Source organism: Mesoplodon bidens (genome assembly GCF_964165515.1).
Source record: "Mesoplodon bidens genome assembly, chromosome: 1".
In the NCBI taxonomy this organism is placed as follows: domain Eukaryota; kingdom Metazoa; phylum Chordata; class Mammalia; order Artiodactyla; family Ziphiidae; genus Mesoplodon; species Mesoplodon bidens.
Window position 1 is genome coordinate 33,878,437 of NC_138176.1, and position 17,230 is coordinate 33,895,666.

The 17,230-nt window shown below is 34.7% G+C and overlaps 1 protein-coding gene across 1 annotated transcript in view; it reads right to left on the reverse strand.

Annotated features, from left to right (window-relative positions):
- HELLS (helicase, lymphoid specific) overlaps positions 1-17,230 on the reverse strand; it is a 39,565-nt gene that overhangs the window by 19,670 nt on the left and 2,665 nt on the right. The window contains exons 3-10 of the mRNA XM_081234344.1: positions 14,317-14,439; positions 11,098-11,154; positions 8,725-8,761; positions 8,576-8,640; positions 5,720-5,761; positions 2,814-3,038; positions 2,252-2,434; positions 1,494-1,637 (exon numbers count right to left, since the gene is read on the reverse strand). Of these exons, the coding sequence (XP_081090470.1) occupies positions 1,494-1,637; positions 2,252-2,434; positions 2,814-3,038; positions 5,720-5,761; positions 8,576-8,640; positions 8,725-8,761; positions 11,098-11,154; positions 14,317-14,439 (876 nt within the window). The remainder of the gene's footprint in view (positions 1-1,493; positions 1,638-2,251; positions 2,435-2,813; positions 3,039-5,719; positions 5,762-8,575; positions 8,641-8,724; positions 8,762-11,097; positions 11,155-14,316; positions 14,440-17,230) is intronic.

Here is a 17,230-nt window from a genome sequence, read left to right on the forward strand (position 1 = left end):
GTACACTACTTTTTCCTACATGCATTATGTATTACTTTTACTGTGAAGTGAAGAAATAACTGCAAACCACATTCCAAAGTTCTACCAGCACACAAGTAAAATCTTATGTAGAGTTGAATCTTGAGCAACACAAGTTTGAAATGCACAGGTCCACTCATATGCAGATTTTTTTCAGTAGTAAATACCACGTATAGTACTACATGATTCACGAGTGGTTGAATCCATATCCGGAACTGCGGACATGGAGGGCCCACTATGAAATATATGCAAACTTTCTACTGCACGTAGGGTTGGCGCCCCTAACCCCCATGTTGTTCAAGGGTCAACTGTACTGGTCAGAGTAAAACAAAGCAGTAAAGAACTGTATGTGAAATACGTGAAGCAGTGAGGAAGAAGTTCAAAACACCAAAAAATGAACTGAGAGAGGCAATGAGAAGTCCTTTTTCCAACTGCATTACAATAACTTGGGCACTAATAAATAAGTAGCTACAACGCCAAGAAAAACAGATATGGGAATGTTATGCCATAGTAGATCCATAAGATAGTAAAAAATAACTTGTCTTCATATATTCCACTATTTAATTAAAATTAAATGGATAAGTTCTATATACTTAAAGCACTTGTCAGAGACATCTGTAATACATTCACAGATTAGGTCTATGTCTGGCTGATTCTAAAATGGTGTTGTGGAGGGAATTCCCTGGTGGTACAGTGGTTAGGACTCTGCGCTTCCACTGCAGGGGGCATGGGTTCGCTCCCTGGCTGGGAAACCAAGATCCTGCATGCTGTGCGGTGCAGCCAAAAAAATTAAATTAAATTAAATTAAATTAAAAAAAGAAAACAAAGAAAAAAATTTTAATTTTAAAATTAAAAAATAAATGAATAAATAAAATGGTGTTGTGGCTATAGATTAAAGCACCAAAGGCTTTAACTTTCTTGTTAGAGACTACAACCTTCATCAATCGTTCTTTTTTTTTTTTTTTTTTAATTTATTTATTTTGGCTGCATTGGGCTTCATTGCTGAGCGTGGGCTTTCTCTAGTTGCGGCAAGCGGGGGCTACTCTTCGTTGTGGTGCATGTCCTTCTCACTGCAGTGGCTTCTCTTGTTGCAGAGCACGGCTTTAGGCACGCGGGCTTCAGTATTTGTGGCGTACGGGTTCAGTAGTTGTCACTCGCGGGCCCTAGAGTGCAGGCTCAGTAGTTGTGGCGCACGGGCTTAGTTGCTCCGCGTCATGTGGGATCTTCCCGGACCAGAGCTCAAACCCGTGTCCCCTGCATTGACAGGCAGATTCTTAACCACTGCACCACCGGGGAAGGCCATCAATCTTTCTGTTAATATAAACCTCCAGGTTCTAAAGGAATATGCACAATGCAATCTATTACTTCCATCAGAAAAAATAAATAAACAAATGCTACTGGGTGGTGACAAAGTGTTATAAGTTAAGAAAAATGTGATTTATGGATTACAAAGAATCCAGTAAGACCATTCATACCTGTAATACATTTCGGTCTCTCATGGCTATCTCAAATGAAGTGATCACCACAGGATGAATCTGTAATGTCCCTTTCCGTTTGTGAATATGCTTTACCAATTTTCGACGTTCTTGCTGGGTCCCATGATATAACGTAGTAGGAATCTAAAAGATTTTATATTGATTTATAACAAACTTTAGAACAAAATGTAAATAACAACAATTTGTAAAACATAAAGTTAATCATTTCTGAGAGAAAAAATATAATTTAACTTAACTTTAGTTCTATATTTCTATAACAAAATGAGTCAATCAATTCTAATAAATTATTGGGCTAGTATGGGAGGATAAAAAAGCCATAAAACCAAATTGAGTGTAAGGTGAGAGAGATGGCGAAGTTATTTTTGAAATATATACTTCTCATAAGGCAATGATGTGGCTAAAATGCATAGGTATGGAAGGAAAACACCATAATAAGGATGAACGGAATTAAAAAATAAATTCTACCCAGGTCTATCTCAGGTGAGTCAAATTATTCAAGGCACTAAAAACCACCCAGGGATGTTTTAGGCAAGATGTCTGAGATTACTATAGAAACTTAGTTTATTCCATATAAACTTAGAGAAGGTATTGCTGAGATTGAAAGATAAGTCAAATAAGATATAGTGCTACACAGAAATCAACATAATTTTAGTAAGAGATCTATAACTTAATTCAGGCAACAAAACAATAAAACACTTGTAATGATAATATATTTAACAAAAGGAAACATGTCTTACTTCTGGTGTAAATCTTTGGAATTCAGCCATCCAGTTAGGCAGTGTAGACAAAGGGCCACAGACGAGAAAAGGTCCAGGTACTCCTCTCTGAATCATCAATGCAATTGTAGCAATACATTGAACTGTCTTTCCCAATCCCATTTCATCTGCTAAAATGCCATTAATTCCATTTTCCCAAAGCATCTGGACAAAAATAATATACACTGTATTTAAATGCTGACATAAACACCTATTGAATCAGCAATAAGTTTATTTCTTATTTTAACCCAAAGATGATAATTATGATGAGACTGACATATTTACACTGTAAGTTATAATAACACTTGTGGGAACTCAGTTATCAAAGCCACAAAAATGTTGGTAGCCTTGAATAAGATAATTTTTCACTTTCAAAAATTTACTCTGGGTAAATAAGTTAGAAAATAAGTATTTACACAGAAATGTTTGTTTTATATATAACAGTGAAACACAGAAGGAACAACTCAAGTTGTGTTACATTATATTAATAGGTTATCATATAGAAATGAACCAATATCTTGTATTGAAATTGAGGATTCATTACCCTAAGCCATTCCATGCCTTCCACTTGGTACCATCGCATCACTCCTCCTGTGAAGTGTTTTGGTTGCTGAAAGGGTACTGGCTGTCCATTACATTTCCGAACTGGGTCAAAAAAGAATTTAGTATTTTGCCTAACCGTTTGAGATAATCTATCTTTAATTTTACTATTTGAATCTTTATTTTTCTGAAGATCTTCTACACAGAGATTAGAAGAGGAGCTTTCATCCTATAAAGAAAAAGTTTAATTAGAAGTTTAATACATAATAATGCTGCTACCCTCCATTAATCAGAAAATGTAACTGCTAATCAAAATTTGCCCAGTCGTATAATCACTGGGTATGAAAAAATAAAGCTACATGTTTAATAAAACCCTCTAGACGGTTACTTCCATTCCCCCACAAATTCAAAGCCACTGGAAAAAAAAAAAAAAAACACTTCTGAAAATAACCCTTACATATAACAGGCATATACTTCTGAAATGACCTTTACAATTACACATCCCTTCCAAACCTCTAAAATGTGCCACCCAAGATTTATTAAGCTATTTTCTTTTTTTTTTTTTTTTTTTTTTTTTTTTTTTTTTTGCGTTATGCGGGCCTCTCACTGTTGTGGCCTCTCCCCTTGCGGAGCGCAGGCTCCGGACGCACAGGCTCAGCGGCCATGGCTCACGGGCCTAGCCGCTCTGCGGCATGTGGGATCTTCCCGGACCGGGGCACGAACCCGTGTCCCCTGCATCGGCAGGCGGACTCTCAACCACTGCGCCACCAGGGAAGCCCAAGCTATTTTCTTAATAATTTCCTTAATCCATAGGAATAATAACAGATGTCTGTTAAAAAAATTATTTTCAAGGAACATAAAAATATTTACTTTCATCTAATTACTTTCACTACAGGCAAAGGGGCAAAGTAAATACAGTTTAAAAACTCACTATATCAAACTTAATAATGTCAATTTATCTTTGTGACACAGCACCAACTTATGACCAATGGTAGATTTTTATTGGTTAGCTATGTCCACAACTCCATTTTAAGAAAATGAAAACAAGGATTAAGTCAATTCAAAGGGAAGTCTTACAAATGGTAAGTCTTATAAATGAGGCCACAACTGGATATTAAACTGGAAAAATAGGAAACTTGAGTTTCACCACTCCATACATAAAATCTGTGATGAAATGATATACCTAAACATCAAACCCAGAACCATAAAGCTTTTAGAAGAAAACAGAGAATAACTTGATAATTTTGTGATAGACAAACACTTCTTATACAAGACAAAAAAGCACTAACCACCAAAAAAAAAGAGGTAATGATTTGGGCTATTACAAGATTTAAAATTTTCTGCTTATTAGAAGATATCATTAAGAAAATGAGTAGACAAGCCACGAACTTAAAGAAAATACAGTCTATATATGTGACAACAATGAGATTATAGAACTCATATATCAACAAAACGACAAATAACCCAGTAACTGGGCAAAGGATATGAACAGAAACTTTATAAAAGAAAACATATAAACAGTCATTACAAACATGAAAATAAACTCTACATTAGTAATTAAGAAAATGCAAAATAAAACTACATGAGATTCATTTCACATTCAGTAGAACGGCTAAAATCAAAAAGATTAACAACATGAAATGCTGGCAATAATGTGAACTGAAACTTTCATACACTTCTTGTGAGAGTAAAATGGTGTGTTCACTTTGGAAAAAGATCTGTACTTTCTTATAAAGTTGAATTACATTTACCATATGACCCAGCAATTCCATTCCTAGGTATATACCGAAAAAATATCAAAACATGTCCACACAAAGATCTTTACACAAATTATCATAGCAGCCTCATTCAGAATAGTCACAAAGTGGAAACAATCCAAATGCTCATGAAGAAAATGGATTAAGACATTATAATATTCAATGGAATACTACTCAGCAATAAAAAGAAACCGACTAGTAACAGACTCAACAACATCAATGATTATCATCCACGCTGAATGAAAAGTAGCAGGAAATAAAAGAATACATATTTATATTTCATTTGTATGAAAACTAGATTGTGAAAGAAGCTTTTAAAAAGATTGGGCAAAACTACGATAGAAGTCAAGAGGCAGTTGCCTTTAGGTTTGGGGTGGGGAAATGACTGGAAAGGGATACAAGGGATCCTTCTACCATAATGAAAAGGTTCTAAATCTTGATTTGGATAATAGTTACACAGATGTATACATTTGTCAGAATTCTTCCGAATGAACACAAGATCAATATGTTTGTTTATTGTATATTATAAAATGTCAATTCCAGAGTAAATTGTGGTAGAAGATTAGATTGGGCTTTATCTTTAAAAATGCAACTAAATATTTATTAAAAATATGCTTACTTAATCTTATTTACATGAAACATAGTTGGGTTATAACTGCATCATAAACCAATCCTTATACTGAACAAAGAATAAATCTTGCAATTATAGGGGTTTGGATAGTAAATACTCAGGTAACAAGGAACCTCTCTACATAAAATGAGGGGTTAGGGGTGGGGATAAAATCAAGCCTTCCCAAACAGGAACAAAGAAAATCTTGAAGGCCAGAAATAAGATTAAAGTATCCCTCAGGGCTTCCACAAGCTACGGAATATATACATGTGGAATGTATATATCCATACGGTTACAGTTACTTGTATCATTGCTAGACTCCCAAAGACCCATAAATTAGTATTTACACACTAAGGAACATGCAATAGACCACCTAAACTTGGTATATAAGAAGGATGTTAGGATAAAAAAGGCCAAATGGTTATTTTTTTTAAAAAAAGCTAAGAAATAGGATAACTAGTGAGAAAAAATGTACACTGGTGATTAAGAGATCAGGGAAGCAAATATGACTCCTAAATTTAATATCTATTATAAATCTCTTACCTCATTCTCCTTTTTACTTTTCTTAGCCACAGACAAAATTTCCTAAAACATTGAGAAAACAAAAACAAAATAACAATGAATGTGGTTCATTCATTTATTTAACAAACATTTATTCTTGTTCTGATTTTATGCCAGGAAATAGGGATAAGCCTTGAAGGTAATTAAAATACAGGTGGACCTCAGACAAAATTAAGCCCATAGAATCTTTTTTTTTTTTTTTTTTTTACAGTCCAGGTCTTTTATTTTCTTTATACCATCATGCCATGAATTCATAGGGAATGAAGCGGATAGCAACTTATAAAATTCTGAATTCGTTAGCAGCACTTAAAAATTGGGATATTTACTCCTAAATTTTCCAGCTTTTTTTTTTAGTCAAAGCTTATCTGAATAGACTAAGTCCAAATTCACGAAGTCCTCTAGTACAGAGGCTGGCAAACTACAGACCGTGGACCAACTCCAGCCAGCAACCTGTTTTTATAAATGTCTAAATAAAAGTTTAATTAGAACAAAATCAGGCTCACTGGTTTACAGTCTATGGCTGCTTTCTGGATACAATGGCAAAGTTCAGGGTTGATTAGTTACCCACAAAACTACTGAAAGCCAAAAATGTTTACCATCTGGCCCTTTACAAAAAAAGTTCTCCAAACCCTTCTCTAGGTTACTACCATTATTCAAGGATTCACTCCCAAATGTATTACAGTCCCAACTCCAGCCCACTTTAGGCCTCTCTGTGGATTCAAGGCCTGAGTTTGTAATCCTGAGCAAGAGGCACAGACAAATACATTAAAAATACAGAATAAAAGTGTTCTGATTTTGAATTACCTACTAGATGCTAAGGGTAAGGAGACAATGTCCCTGGTGACTTAGGAGAGTATTATATCAAATTATCTGAAAAAGTTGTCATCAAGGCATAATCATTAAAGACAGAATTAGGCTGTATTTCAAGCAGAAAGAATAGCATGTGCAGAGGACCAAGGGAATAAAATAGTATGATACATTCAAGAAATTTTAAGCATATCTCAAATTTGAGATACACAGGAAAATGACAGGACATGTAAGTGAATGACACCACATACATACATACATGTGTATATGTAAAGTATTATGTAAGTATAGATATTCATATGCTAAGGCCGAAGCGATTTTATATGGAGAATGGATAGAAGAGTTGTCTTTTAAAATGGCTAGATAAGCTGAACCTTTTTGGAGAACAATTTGTGAGTGACTCAAAACGATACCAACTACTAAGTATTCTTTTTAGAAATTAAACCTCCTAAACTCCTGACACTGCTTACCTCTATAGCTTCATCCTTCACCACTTGTTTGTTTACAAACTGGAGCCAAATGTAATTTCCTTTTAAGTTTTTTTTTTAACTTTCCAGGAACTTCCTGCCTCTGGACATTGGTCAAAGGTTATTATCTCTTCCTACAACACATCCCCAGTATCTTCCCTATCTTACTATTTCCCTATTAACCTACCCCCACCTTTAAATGATTTAACTTTTATCCCTCAAGTCTCAACTTCCTAGATGAAACCTTTATGAACCTCATGCCTGAGTTAAGGGCCCCTCTATATGCTCAATAGCATTTTCCAATTATCCAATTATATTTGACTACTTCCTTCTAAATTTTTCTCACTGGATATAGGCTAAGGCAAAGACAGTGATTATGTTACCAAGTCTAAGCTCGTACTGCTCACTGCTTGACAGGCCAATAATCAAAAGAGACGAGTTGCTGGGGCAAGGAATAACAACTTTATTCGGAAAGCCAGCAAACCGAGAAGATGGTGGGCTCATGCCCCAAAGAACCATCTTGCCCGAGTTAGAATTCAGGCTCCTTTTATACTAAAAGAGGGGGGGAGTAAAGTCAAACATTTCCTGGTTCCCATCAGCCTCTGGAGGGGATGTGTTAATTTCTTCCTCCCTGCAGTCATTCACAGGTGGGCCTGGTCAGAATGTTTCCTGTGAGCTAAACAAAGGTATTTTAGCTTAATGCTCATTCCTGGGAAGCAGGGTTCCCACAGATGGGCCATTATGTATAATTTAAGCTTATAGGCAACATCCCTTTAGTGACTACCTTATAATACAAAAGGTTCTTCCCTATTACAATTACCTTTCTTTACTAATTGATCTTATCCACTTAGAACAAAGTTTGTCCATAGCAGATACGCCACCAACATTTGATGAATTAAAATAACAGCCGTGTGATTAGCTAAACTTCAATAAATCTCATTAATAGTGTTTTTCAAACTGCAGACTGAATGTGTTCCATAATAAATTGAGTGGGTCTCAACTATTATTTTTAAATGGGAAAAAAGGGAAAATATCAGAGTACATCCCTAGACTAAAGACAAGTATTATGTGAAACTTTATACCTTATGAAGATGTAAAGAGAATCTCAGGTAAAAGAAAAATGGAGTAGGTAATTAAGGTTAGAATTTTTTTAATATTAAGAATGTGATACATTAAATTATGCTTAAGGAATATTTAGGGTTTGTCATAACTGAGGACACTCTTTAATTAGTTTCTATTTAATGAGGTAATAAGTGAGAAGGTGAAAAAAGAAATGGCTTTAGAAATGAGTTTATGATTTTAGTTCTTTAATGGTCTTCAAACAAAGAACAGAGTTCTTAAGATACAGTTTTGAGGTTCTAAGAAGTTATAATAATTTCTGATTAGGCCAAGTTCATACTCCTTTAACAAACAGGAAGACAGTACCATCTTCCTCCTTAAAACACTTAACTGGCTGAAAACCCAGGTAAATAACAGTAATCAATACAGCTTTAAGGTGGTTCAAAACCCACAACAGGTTTTACTCAACATGGAATCTTATGTGTCCTTCCCCCTTTATTTTTACCTCTTTTGACATGACCTCTGAAATATTGTATGATTCATCTTCTCTTCCTCTTTTCTTTCTCATAACTATAAAAAAAAATTTTATTTTTTATAGTAATTAAAACAAAAATATAAACACATAGTCTTCAAAACTGGAACAAGGAAATTTACCTGCATTCTCCTCACTTTCATCAATGGAATTCTTACCCTACAAAACAAGGATTTAGAGTATTATTTTCCTAAAGACTTCTACAGTATTACATGTTAAAAGGCACTGATTAGGTTAGCTTTCCTTGCAGTTGAACCACATCCACAACTCTTCACTATTATGCTTACCAAAAGGTAATCTTTTTCTGTATTTCCCTACTATAACTTGTTTGTAACCATATCCCTCTACTTTTTCCCAAAGACTCTACTTTCCTCAGTTTTCTTCCATGTAAGAGACATTTCAAAACTAAACAAAGAAGGCATTTTTATTTTGAAATTACCATGTACATCTTCTCTAACTATACTTATGCTGAAGATACTCATTGGGTATGGTATGGAAGGAGTACTCATTTTCAGTATAATTTATAAGTTAATTACAACTGACAGTAGAAATAAAAGAGAAAACCAACTGAAAAATTACTAGTGAAAGGAGATAAGGGAAAGGAAGAAGTGTTCAAAAACAAAGTTTCAGAATGAGAGCTGGCAAAGAATAGGTAGACAACGTATATGAAAAATAAAAATGACAAAGAAATAAGGTAAATATAAAAATGAAGTTAAAAATGTAAAGGATTAAAAAAGAAAATACCAAAAGAGACGAGTGAAATGGAATAGGCAGAATTTAATGGTTGACACCTTTAGAATAAAGGGAAAGAAACCCAAAACCTGGTATAAAAATGTAGCTGGGTGAAAGTGAAGGCTGATTGAAATCAGCAGTTTGAAGAGTACGGAGTAAATGGTTAAGCCAGTAAAATTATAAGTACATTCTTCAAAAACCCAAAATAAGTTCCTGGAATTCACAACTGAGCCAAACATCAGTTTTCCACAATTGCTTTTGTTGCAGTTATCTGCTATGTACTTTAACATCACCAATAACCACACTAAGAATCAAGTAACTGGACTTAAAAGATACCCTACCTATTTTTCCTATTGGCATTTACTATTTATTAGATATGTGACCTTCAAAGTTAGTCAATTCTCATTCACAATAGTTGTGTTCTGTAAAGTCGCTGTCAATACTGAACTAGGGAACATTGCATCAGTGCATCTAGAAGAAATACAAGTTTAGGTTCCTGCAAGCCTCTGGTCACATCTTCATCAACTGATCAATGCATAACCCTATTTTATGCATGTTGCTGTTTAAACACAGCTCATTTAAAACATATGCTGATTAACACTGAACTCAAAGCCAACAGCACTGTAACTCACATCTGAAGGAAGCTTAACTAACACGCATATTTTCTCCATAAGGAACATCACAGCCTTCTTGCAATAGAAACACTAGACAGCACTTCAGCACAATGTGGCCGACAGTCTTTTAAACAGCAAAACCACCAAAACCACAAAAATGCAAAAATCATGGCATTAAATGACCACAGAAAGGACACTTGTTTACACTGTGACAACTTAAATAAGGCAGATAGCTTTGTTTGACCTCAGCTGGGAATGTGCATGTTGGGAGACTCTAATTTTTTGCCATTCTGCATATGCACATGTCTGTGAATGACCACAAAAACACAGGTGACAAATTTTAGCAAATAGGCTAAGTGGCAAGTATGGGATCTATAAACAATGAGGATGAACTGTGCCTTATCTCCTTGCATCAGCTTCTTTATACATAAAATGTAGATAATAACAGTATCTCTCCCTAACAGAGCTGCTTTAGAATTAAGTAAAAACATGTAAAGCTTAGAACAATACCCGGCACATAGTAAGTACTCAATAAATGTTACCTTTATTATTTCTCTTTTCACTAACACAAGTGTTGTTTGTACAATCCCTATCAATATAGCATTAAACAGCCTCATGTTAAAACATATTCCCCAAAAAGATCTCATCTAAAATTCAGGCTATCCCTAAATGAATGCTCTATCTGAAATGCTATTACCATATATGCCACATGTTCCAATTTTGGTTCCACTGCTACAGCTATGTACAAGATACAAATTCAGATTATTCTTATGGCTCCAAGTTGACATGATGAGGTTAGAGGCATGAAGAAGAGTAAGCATTACATACTCCAAAAGAGCTGGCCACTTATAAAATGCCTTGAGGTATAAAATATTTGCAGATTTTTCCCCAGATAAGAAAGTGAAATTCTGCTATTATGAAATATAGTCCACAGAATAAGAAACTAAAAAGGTCATAGTTTAGCTCTCCTCCCATATATCTAAAATACTGAGAAACAGATTTTACATATTTCTATGCAACCAACAAAGATAGGTTATCAGATAAAGAAGATTAAAATTAAATAGATGATCAGTAGTCAAAAGAATACAAGAGAATGTCTTCAATATCTAAGGTAACGTATACAAAATATTCTAGCTTACTATTTATTACCTTAGTAACTTTTAAAGATTCCTTTTTTCTCTCCAATTTCTCTTTCTTCTTCTGTTCCTGTAAGATAATTTTTTCTTAGTGTCAAAACTGGAAAATGCAAAGTATGAAACACACATCTCAAATAACTTAAGTTCACAATGAAGAAACTGTATATAAAAATTAAAAGACAAGAACTTGCGCTTCAAGCCTTTATGGAGTAACAGAGAACAGATTTACCCTCCTGCCTTAAGCAACTAAAATCTAGATAAAATGTATCAGTGGTTTTCAGCAACACGCAGCAAAGAACAGTGAGCACTGTCACAAACCACGTGAATCTTCTGATTGCCCAGCTTACTGCCTGGAGGCAACTTCCAAGTGCAAATAATGGAGGGAGAACCCAAATAGAGCTCAACAGTCTCCCTGAGTTGAAAAGACAGAGTGCAAACCTCAGAGGCGCTAGCAAACCAAGGTCAAGTACCAGAGAGGAGACAGTTGCATACAAAAGAGGCTCTGAAGATCTGTAGTGGCATCCTCAGGCTGAGTACTGATCAGTGTGTGAGTGTAAGAAAATGAAGGCCAGGAAAAGAGCAACTAGAAAGCAGGTAGAACAATCCCTGTGCTCACAAGGGCTCAGGAACAGTTCACATTCCCGCCAGCCAAAGCTGAAAGGCCTCTTAATGTATGGGGCTTCAAGAACATTCAGAAGAGGGACCAAGTTATTCTTGGACTAAAAAAGCTGTTCCATAAGCCCCCTAACAAAGCTTTAAAAGCAGGACAGAAAACAATTCAAACCATTTCCAAGAGGTGGTTAAAAGAGTATTTACCTTACAGTGAGTCATTAAGCTTGGTATTTGTGTTTGTTTCATTTTACCAAACGAAGGGTTAAAAAGGGCTTCAACAAAGGAAAAAGAGAATTTAGCAAATGTAGCAAAATCTTGATTGATAACTGTTAAATGTGAATGATGGGGACAAAAGGGTTTATTGTAGTGTTGACACTTGCCCAAGTTTTTAAATCTTCATACTTCTAGTGGACTATAAATAAATTATACAGTGTCTTAGATGATAAATGCAACGCGAAGAAAAGAAAAAGGTAAAGGGGATCAGGAGCGTGAGGATGGAGGTGCCAGGTAACTTTATTTAAGGTTGTCAGGGCAGGTCTCATTGAGAAAACGTGTAAGCCAAAGCTTGAAGATGATGATGAAGTAAGCCAGGCAGATATCTATTGAGAAGAGGGTTCCAAGTAGAAAACAGCCAGTGCAAAGGCCTAAAGGCCGGAAACACACGTAGAACAAGGTCTGAAAGGTATGGGGGTTGAGGGAGGCAACCAGACTGCTTATAGTCTTGTAGGCCATCATAAGGACTTTGGCTTTGTTAGAAACAATGTAAGCTAGAAAGCAGTGAAACATCATTAAAATACTGCAAGCGGGTGGGGGGAAGCACTAAAGAAAAATAAATTCTTCACCCAGTAGAAAATCTTTCAAAAATAAAGGTAAATGAAGACTTTTTCAGATATAAAAGCTAAAAGAACCTAACACCAACAGAAAATGCAAACAAATCTATAATTACAGAAAGCAGATCAATAGCTATCTGGTGATGAAGACAGGAAGTGAGGGATGGGAGAAAATTAAAAAGGGGCAGAATTCAGCCATAAAAAAAAGAATGTGGGCTTCCCTGGTGGCGCAGTGGTTGAGAGTCTGCCTGCCAATGCAGGGGACACAGGTTCGTGCCCTGGTCCGGGGGGATCCCACATGCCACGGAGCGGCTGGGCCCGTGAGCCATGGCCGCTGAGCCTGCGCGTTCGGAGCCTGTGCTCCGCAATGGGAGAGGCCACAACAGTGAGAGGCCCGCGTACCACATTAAAAAAAAAAAAAAAAAAAAAAGAATGTGATCTTGCTATTTGCGACAATATGGATGGACCTTGAGGGCATTATGCTACGTGAAATAAGAGAGAAAGACAAATACTATATGATTTCACTTACATGTGGAATCTTAAAAAAAAAAAAAAGGCTCACAGATTCAGAGAACAGACCGGTGGTTGGGGGGTGGGGGGGTGAGGGGTGAGGTCAAAAGGTATAAATTTCCAGTTATAAAATAAACAAGTCATGGATGGGGATGTACTATACAGCATGGTGACCATAGTTAATAATACTTATTGCATATTTGAAAGTTGTTAAGAGAGTAAATCTTAAAAGTTCCCATCACAAGGGAAAAAAAATTTTTTAACTGTGTACAGTGACAATGTTAACTAGACTTACTGTGGTGATCATTTTGCAATATATACAAATATTGAATCATTACACTGTACACCTGAAACTAATATAATGTTACATGTCAATTATATCTCATTAAAAATGGGGGAACAGGAAGAATTTTTTGGAATTAATGGTTATGTTCATTACCTTGGCTGTGGTGGCTTCACAGGTATACATTTTAAAAATGTACAGTTTTGTGTATATCAGTTATATTTCAATAAAGCAATTTTTAGAAAAGGGGACCGAGCAACATAAAATTCACAATTTCTGGCATCCAAAAAATATCACTGGACAGGATAAAAATCAGTTAACAGGTGAATAAAAAAATAAATGTTGGAGCAAAGCAATTTATATTGAGGAAACTCCAACAGCTCAGGGATTGGCAGGCAGCACAGTGAGGATGAAGTTGGAACTAAAAACAGGAGTTTTGGTCTAAAGTCTGCTTAGAAGCAGTTACTCTTGAATGAGACACACCTTGAATGACAAAAGCAAACTACAGAAGAACTACATATAGTATGATACCGTTCTTGTAAGGCTCAAAATAAGCAAGACCAAAAATATACACTGTTTATGGATATATACATATGTGATATATGTTAAACTATTTTTTTAAGCAGAGGAATGATAAATACAAAATTCATGATGGTAATTACCTCTGGGTTAGGATGGTAAACGAGGCAAGGAGACGGGAAAGAGAAGCAGAAATGTAGGTGCAAAAATATTTAGAGTGTCCTAGTTCTTAATTCTTGTTCATTTAATTAATACAGTATTCATAATTTTTTTAAAATGTTCATATATTCATACAATGGAATGCTTCTTAGGAATAAAAATGATCAAATGTTCTTTATCTTGACTGTGCCGGTGGTTACACAGGTCAAAACTCATCTAACTCTTAAAATGTGTGCAATTTATTGTGTGTAATTTATATCTCAATAAAGCTTATTTTAAAAATTTAAGCTATTAGCTATAATCAATCACATATACATACCTCTAACTGCTGCTGTTCCATTTTAGTCAATAAAAATTTGGAGTAAATATTGCTTTTTTCAAGCAAATGCTGAAGTCTACGATATCGAATGTCCATGGACTCCCTATCCCAAGACATGCGAGCCTATCCAAAGAGAAAGTTTCCATAATTACTAACGGTTTCCTGACATACATTGATTTTTTTTTGCATAAGGTGTAACAAAGATGACTAAACAACTGCTCTTTAGGTTTAATATATTTCCTGTAATTCATGAAAAATATTTTTATAATATTAAATTCACTTACTAAAAATGGTTATCTTCCAAACAAAAACCTAGAATAGCTACAAAAAAATATGATTCTGGGGTTCAACAGGCAATCTGATAAAGTATAGCTTGGCTACCAAAATACTGAAATTTCAGACACTGAATATATGGTTATTGGCATCTACAGAATTGAAGGTCCATTTTCAAAATATCTGAAATTAAAGTGAGAAAGCAAATATTTAATTCAAGTTGAATTTAAGTTTTTACAAAACCAAATGATTTCAGAAAAGAAAAATTTTATACACCAGTTTAATTTGAAGGAGCACTGGAATTAAAAGATAGTCTCATTAGCTAGGAATCAGAACATCTAGTTTTAGAATTTAAAAACTATATTGTCAAAATATTTAAACGTGCTAAATCTACTGTTTATTTCTTACAAGCTTCTTTCCTCCTCAGTATTGTGTTGCCCAAGCTTCGCCCTTACTTTTTAGCTTTCTACTCTCATACTCTTACCTTTATCTTTCACCTCTGTATGCCTTCCATTTACAAACCTCTGCTTTCCATATTACTTTTACACACCATTTATTTATTGATTTGTAAGAGTATACAACAGTCTAGTGGCTGAGGAGGAACCCTCTCAATTCACAATAAAAGTTAAATATTTTAAGAGAATAACAGAGGGCACAAGAGAGAAAACAAAAGCAACAAATAGTATAGTTCAATGGTCCACAAACATTTTCTGTAAAAGGGAAAGGGCAAATATTTGAGCATATGGTTTGTATTGCAAATACTCAAATCTGCCTTCGAGCAGTTATAGACAACATGTAAACAAAAGTTGTGTTCCAATAAAATGGACATAAGGCCAAATCCAGTTCATAATTTGCCAGCCAAATACTGTAATCTGAACTCAAAAGAAAAGCATTAGGTGGGCTGAAGTCAAGTGAGAGTTGAATATATGCAAATCTTACTAACCAGCAATTCCACTCCTGAGTGAGTGTGAGTGTGTGTGTGTGTGTGAGGTAAATTTAATTTAGTGGTTAAGGCTTGACCTTCAAAATCAGACACCAGTATATATTAGCTTATATTTCCCAGATGTTCTGGCATCTAACTTTTCTTTCAAAATAAATTTATTTTCTATTACAAAAGCAGTGACAATAAGATACCTAAGAATAAATTTAATGATATACATGCGCATTACAAGAAAATAAAAATTCTTTTAAAAATCATCTATAGTCTTACCTGTGCAGATAATCTGTTGATGTCTCATAAAACTCTATTTTCAGTTCTTTTAGGACAGCCTTTCTTTTACTATTACCAAGGTACTACTATGATTACAATAGTCAGTCACTGAATGAAATGGATATTATAAATGAGATGAAATTACTTAAAACTTTATAAAAATGAATTCCTAAATTTAATTTTAGTTAAAATACTTTGTGCTTAATTTATCTGCTGCCTTAAGTCCTGTTCAGAATAAATTAGCATACATCTTTAAAGTAATTAAAGCTTTAAGGTGCCATCGTGGAACAATAATTTATAATATAATTAGAATACGCCAATGGTTAACCTTTAAACCCAGTCTTCTGTATTTCAAAATAATTCTGTAGTAAATCTTCTCATCTATCATTACTCTTTGACTTAATTTTGTTGTCTGTTATATTAAAGTAAATTGTAGCTTCATCTGTGGAAAGTATTCAATACTGAGTGCCTGGCAGGAAGAATCTCTTGATGAGAGTGAGAGTATGCCAGTGGACACCAAGAGCATAAATTCTCTACCTCATCTGTCTACCCCATTACCTCTCCCAAACCCCAGTTTTATTTATTTATTTTGCAGAGGGAGTTCTATTTCAGGTTACACAATATGAACTGTTTTCCTTTTTTACCTTTCCAAGAACCCTCACAACTCTTACCATTCCCCTTCCCCCCACGTACACAGAAGTTAAAGCTACTCTCAAGTATTCTAGACTAACAATGACTTCTTTCAAAAGGAAATGAAGGTGAAAAGTCAAAGAAAATAACCATAGCAAATGAATGTCAAAATCATTCTCCAGGATCTTCACAAACCTTCAAACCTCCTAAAGCAAAGTAAATGCTTCTCATTAAGAACTTAAGCTAGCTCTTCCTCTCTTAAGTACTTCTAAATATATGCCCATAAATACTGAATTCTCCCAAAAGAAAAGGAATCATTACTTTTGTGTACTGAATTTTTTGGCTCCAAAGACATGTAAGAGAGAGACTTATTCTTAGAATTTTCTCTACAGTCACTGAGGGGATAATTTGTAAGTGTCAAGGGCAAAAAATCAAATTCTTTCAATACCTGTACATAAAAAGACACGTAATAACAATGAACCACAATCCTACTAGGTTTTTAGCAAATTACACCCTTACACTAATGGGACTGAAAAGAGCTTTATTCATGGAAGTATTGAAAAATGGATTAAAAATTGCTATTTTAAGTTCTATGATGCATAACTGCTAAAGAAAAGCTAGTTGTACCACACCTATCCCTCAAGAGTAACAATTCCAAAAAGCTTTAGGATTGCAAAATGTTCAAAAGCTTAAAAATTTCACTGAAAGTAGAAGTTATTTTGACCTCTAGTTTAATCAGCAAATACTTATGGTACTATAAATTTTGACAGACCTTTTTAATTTATTTATTAAAAAATTTTT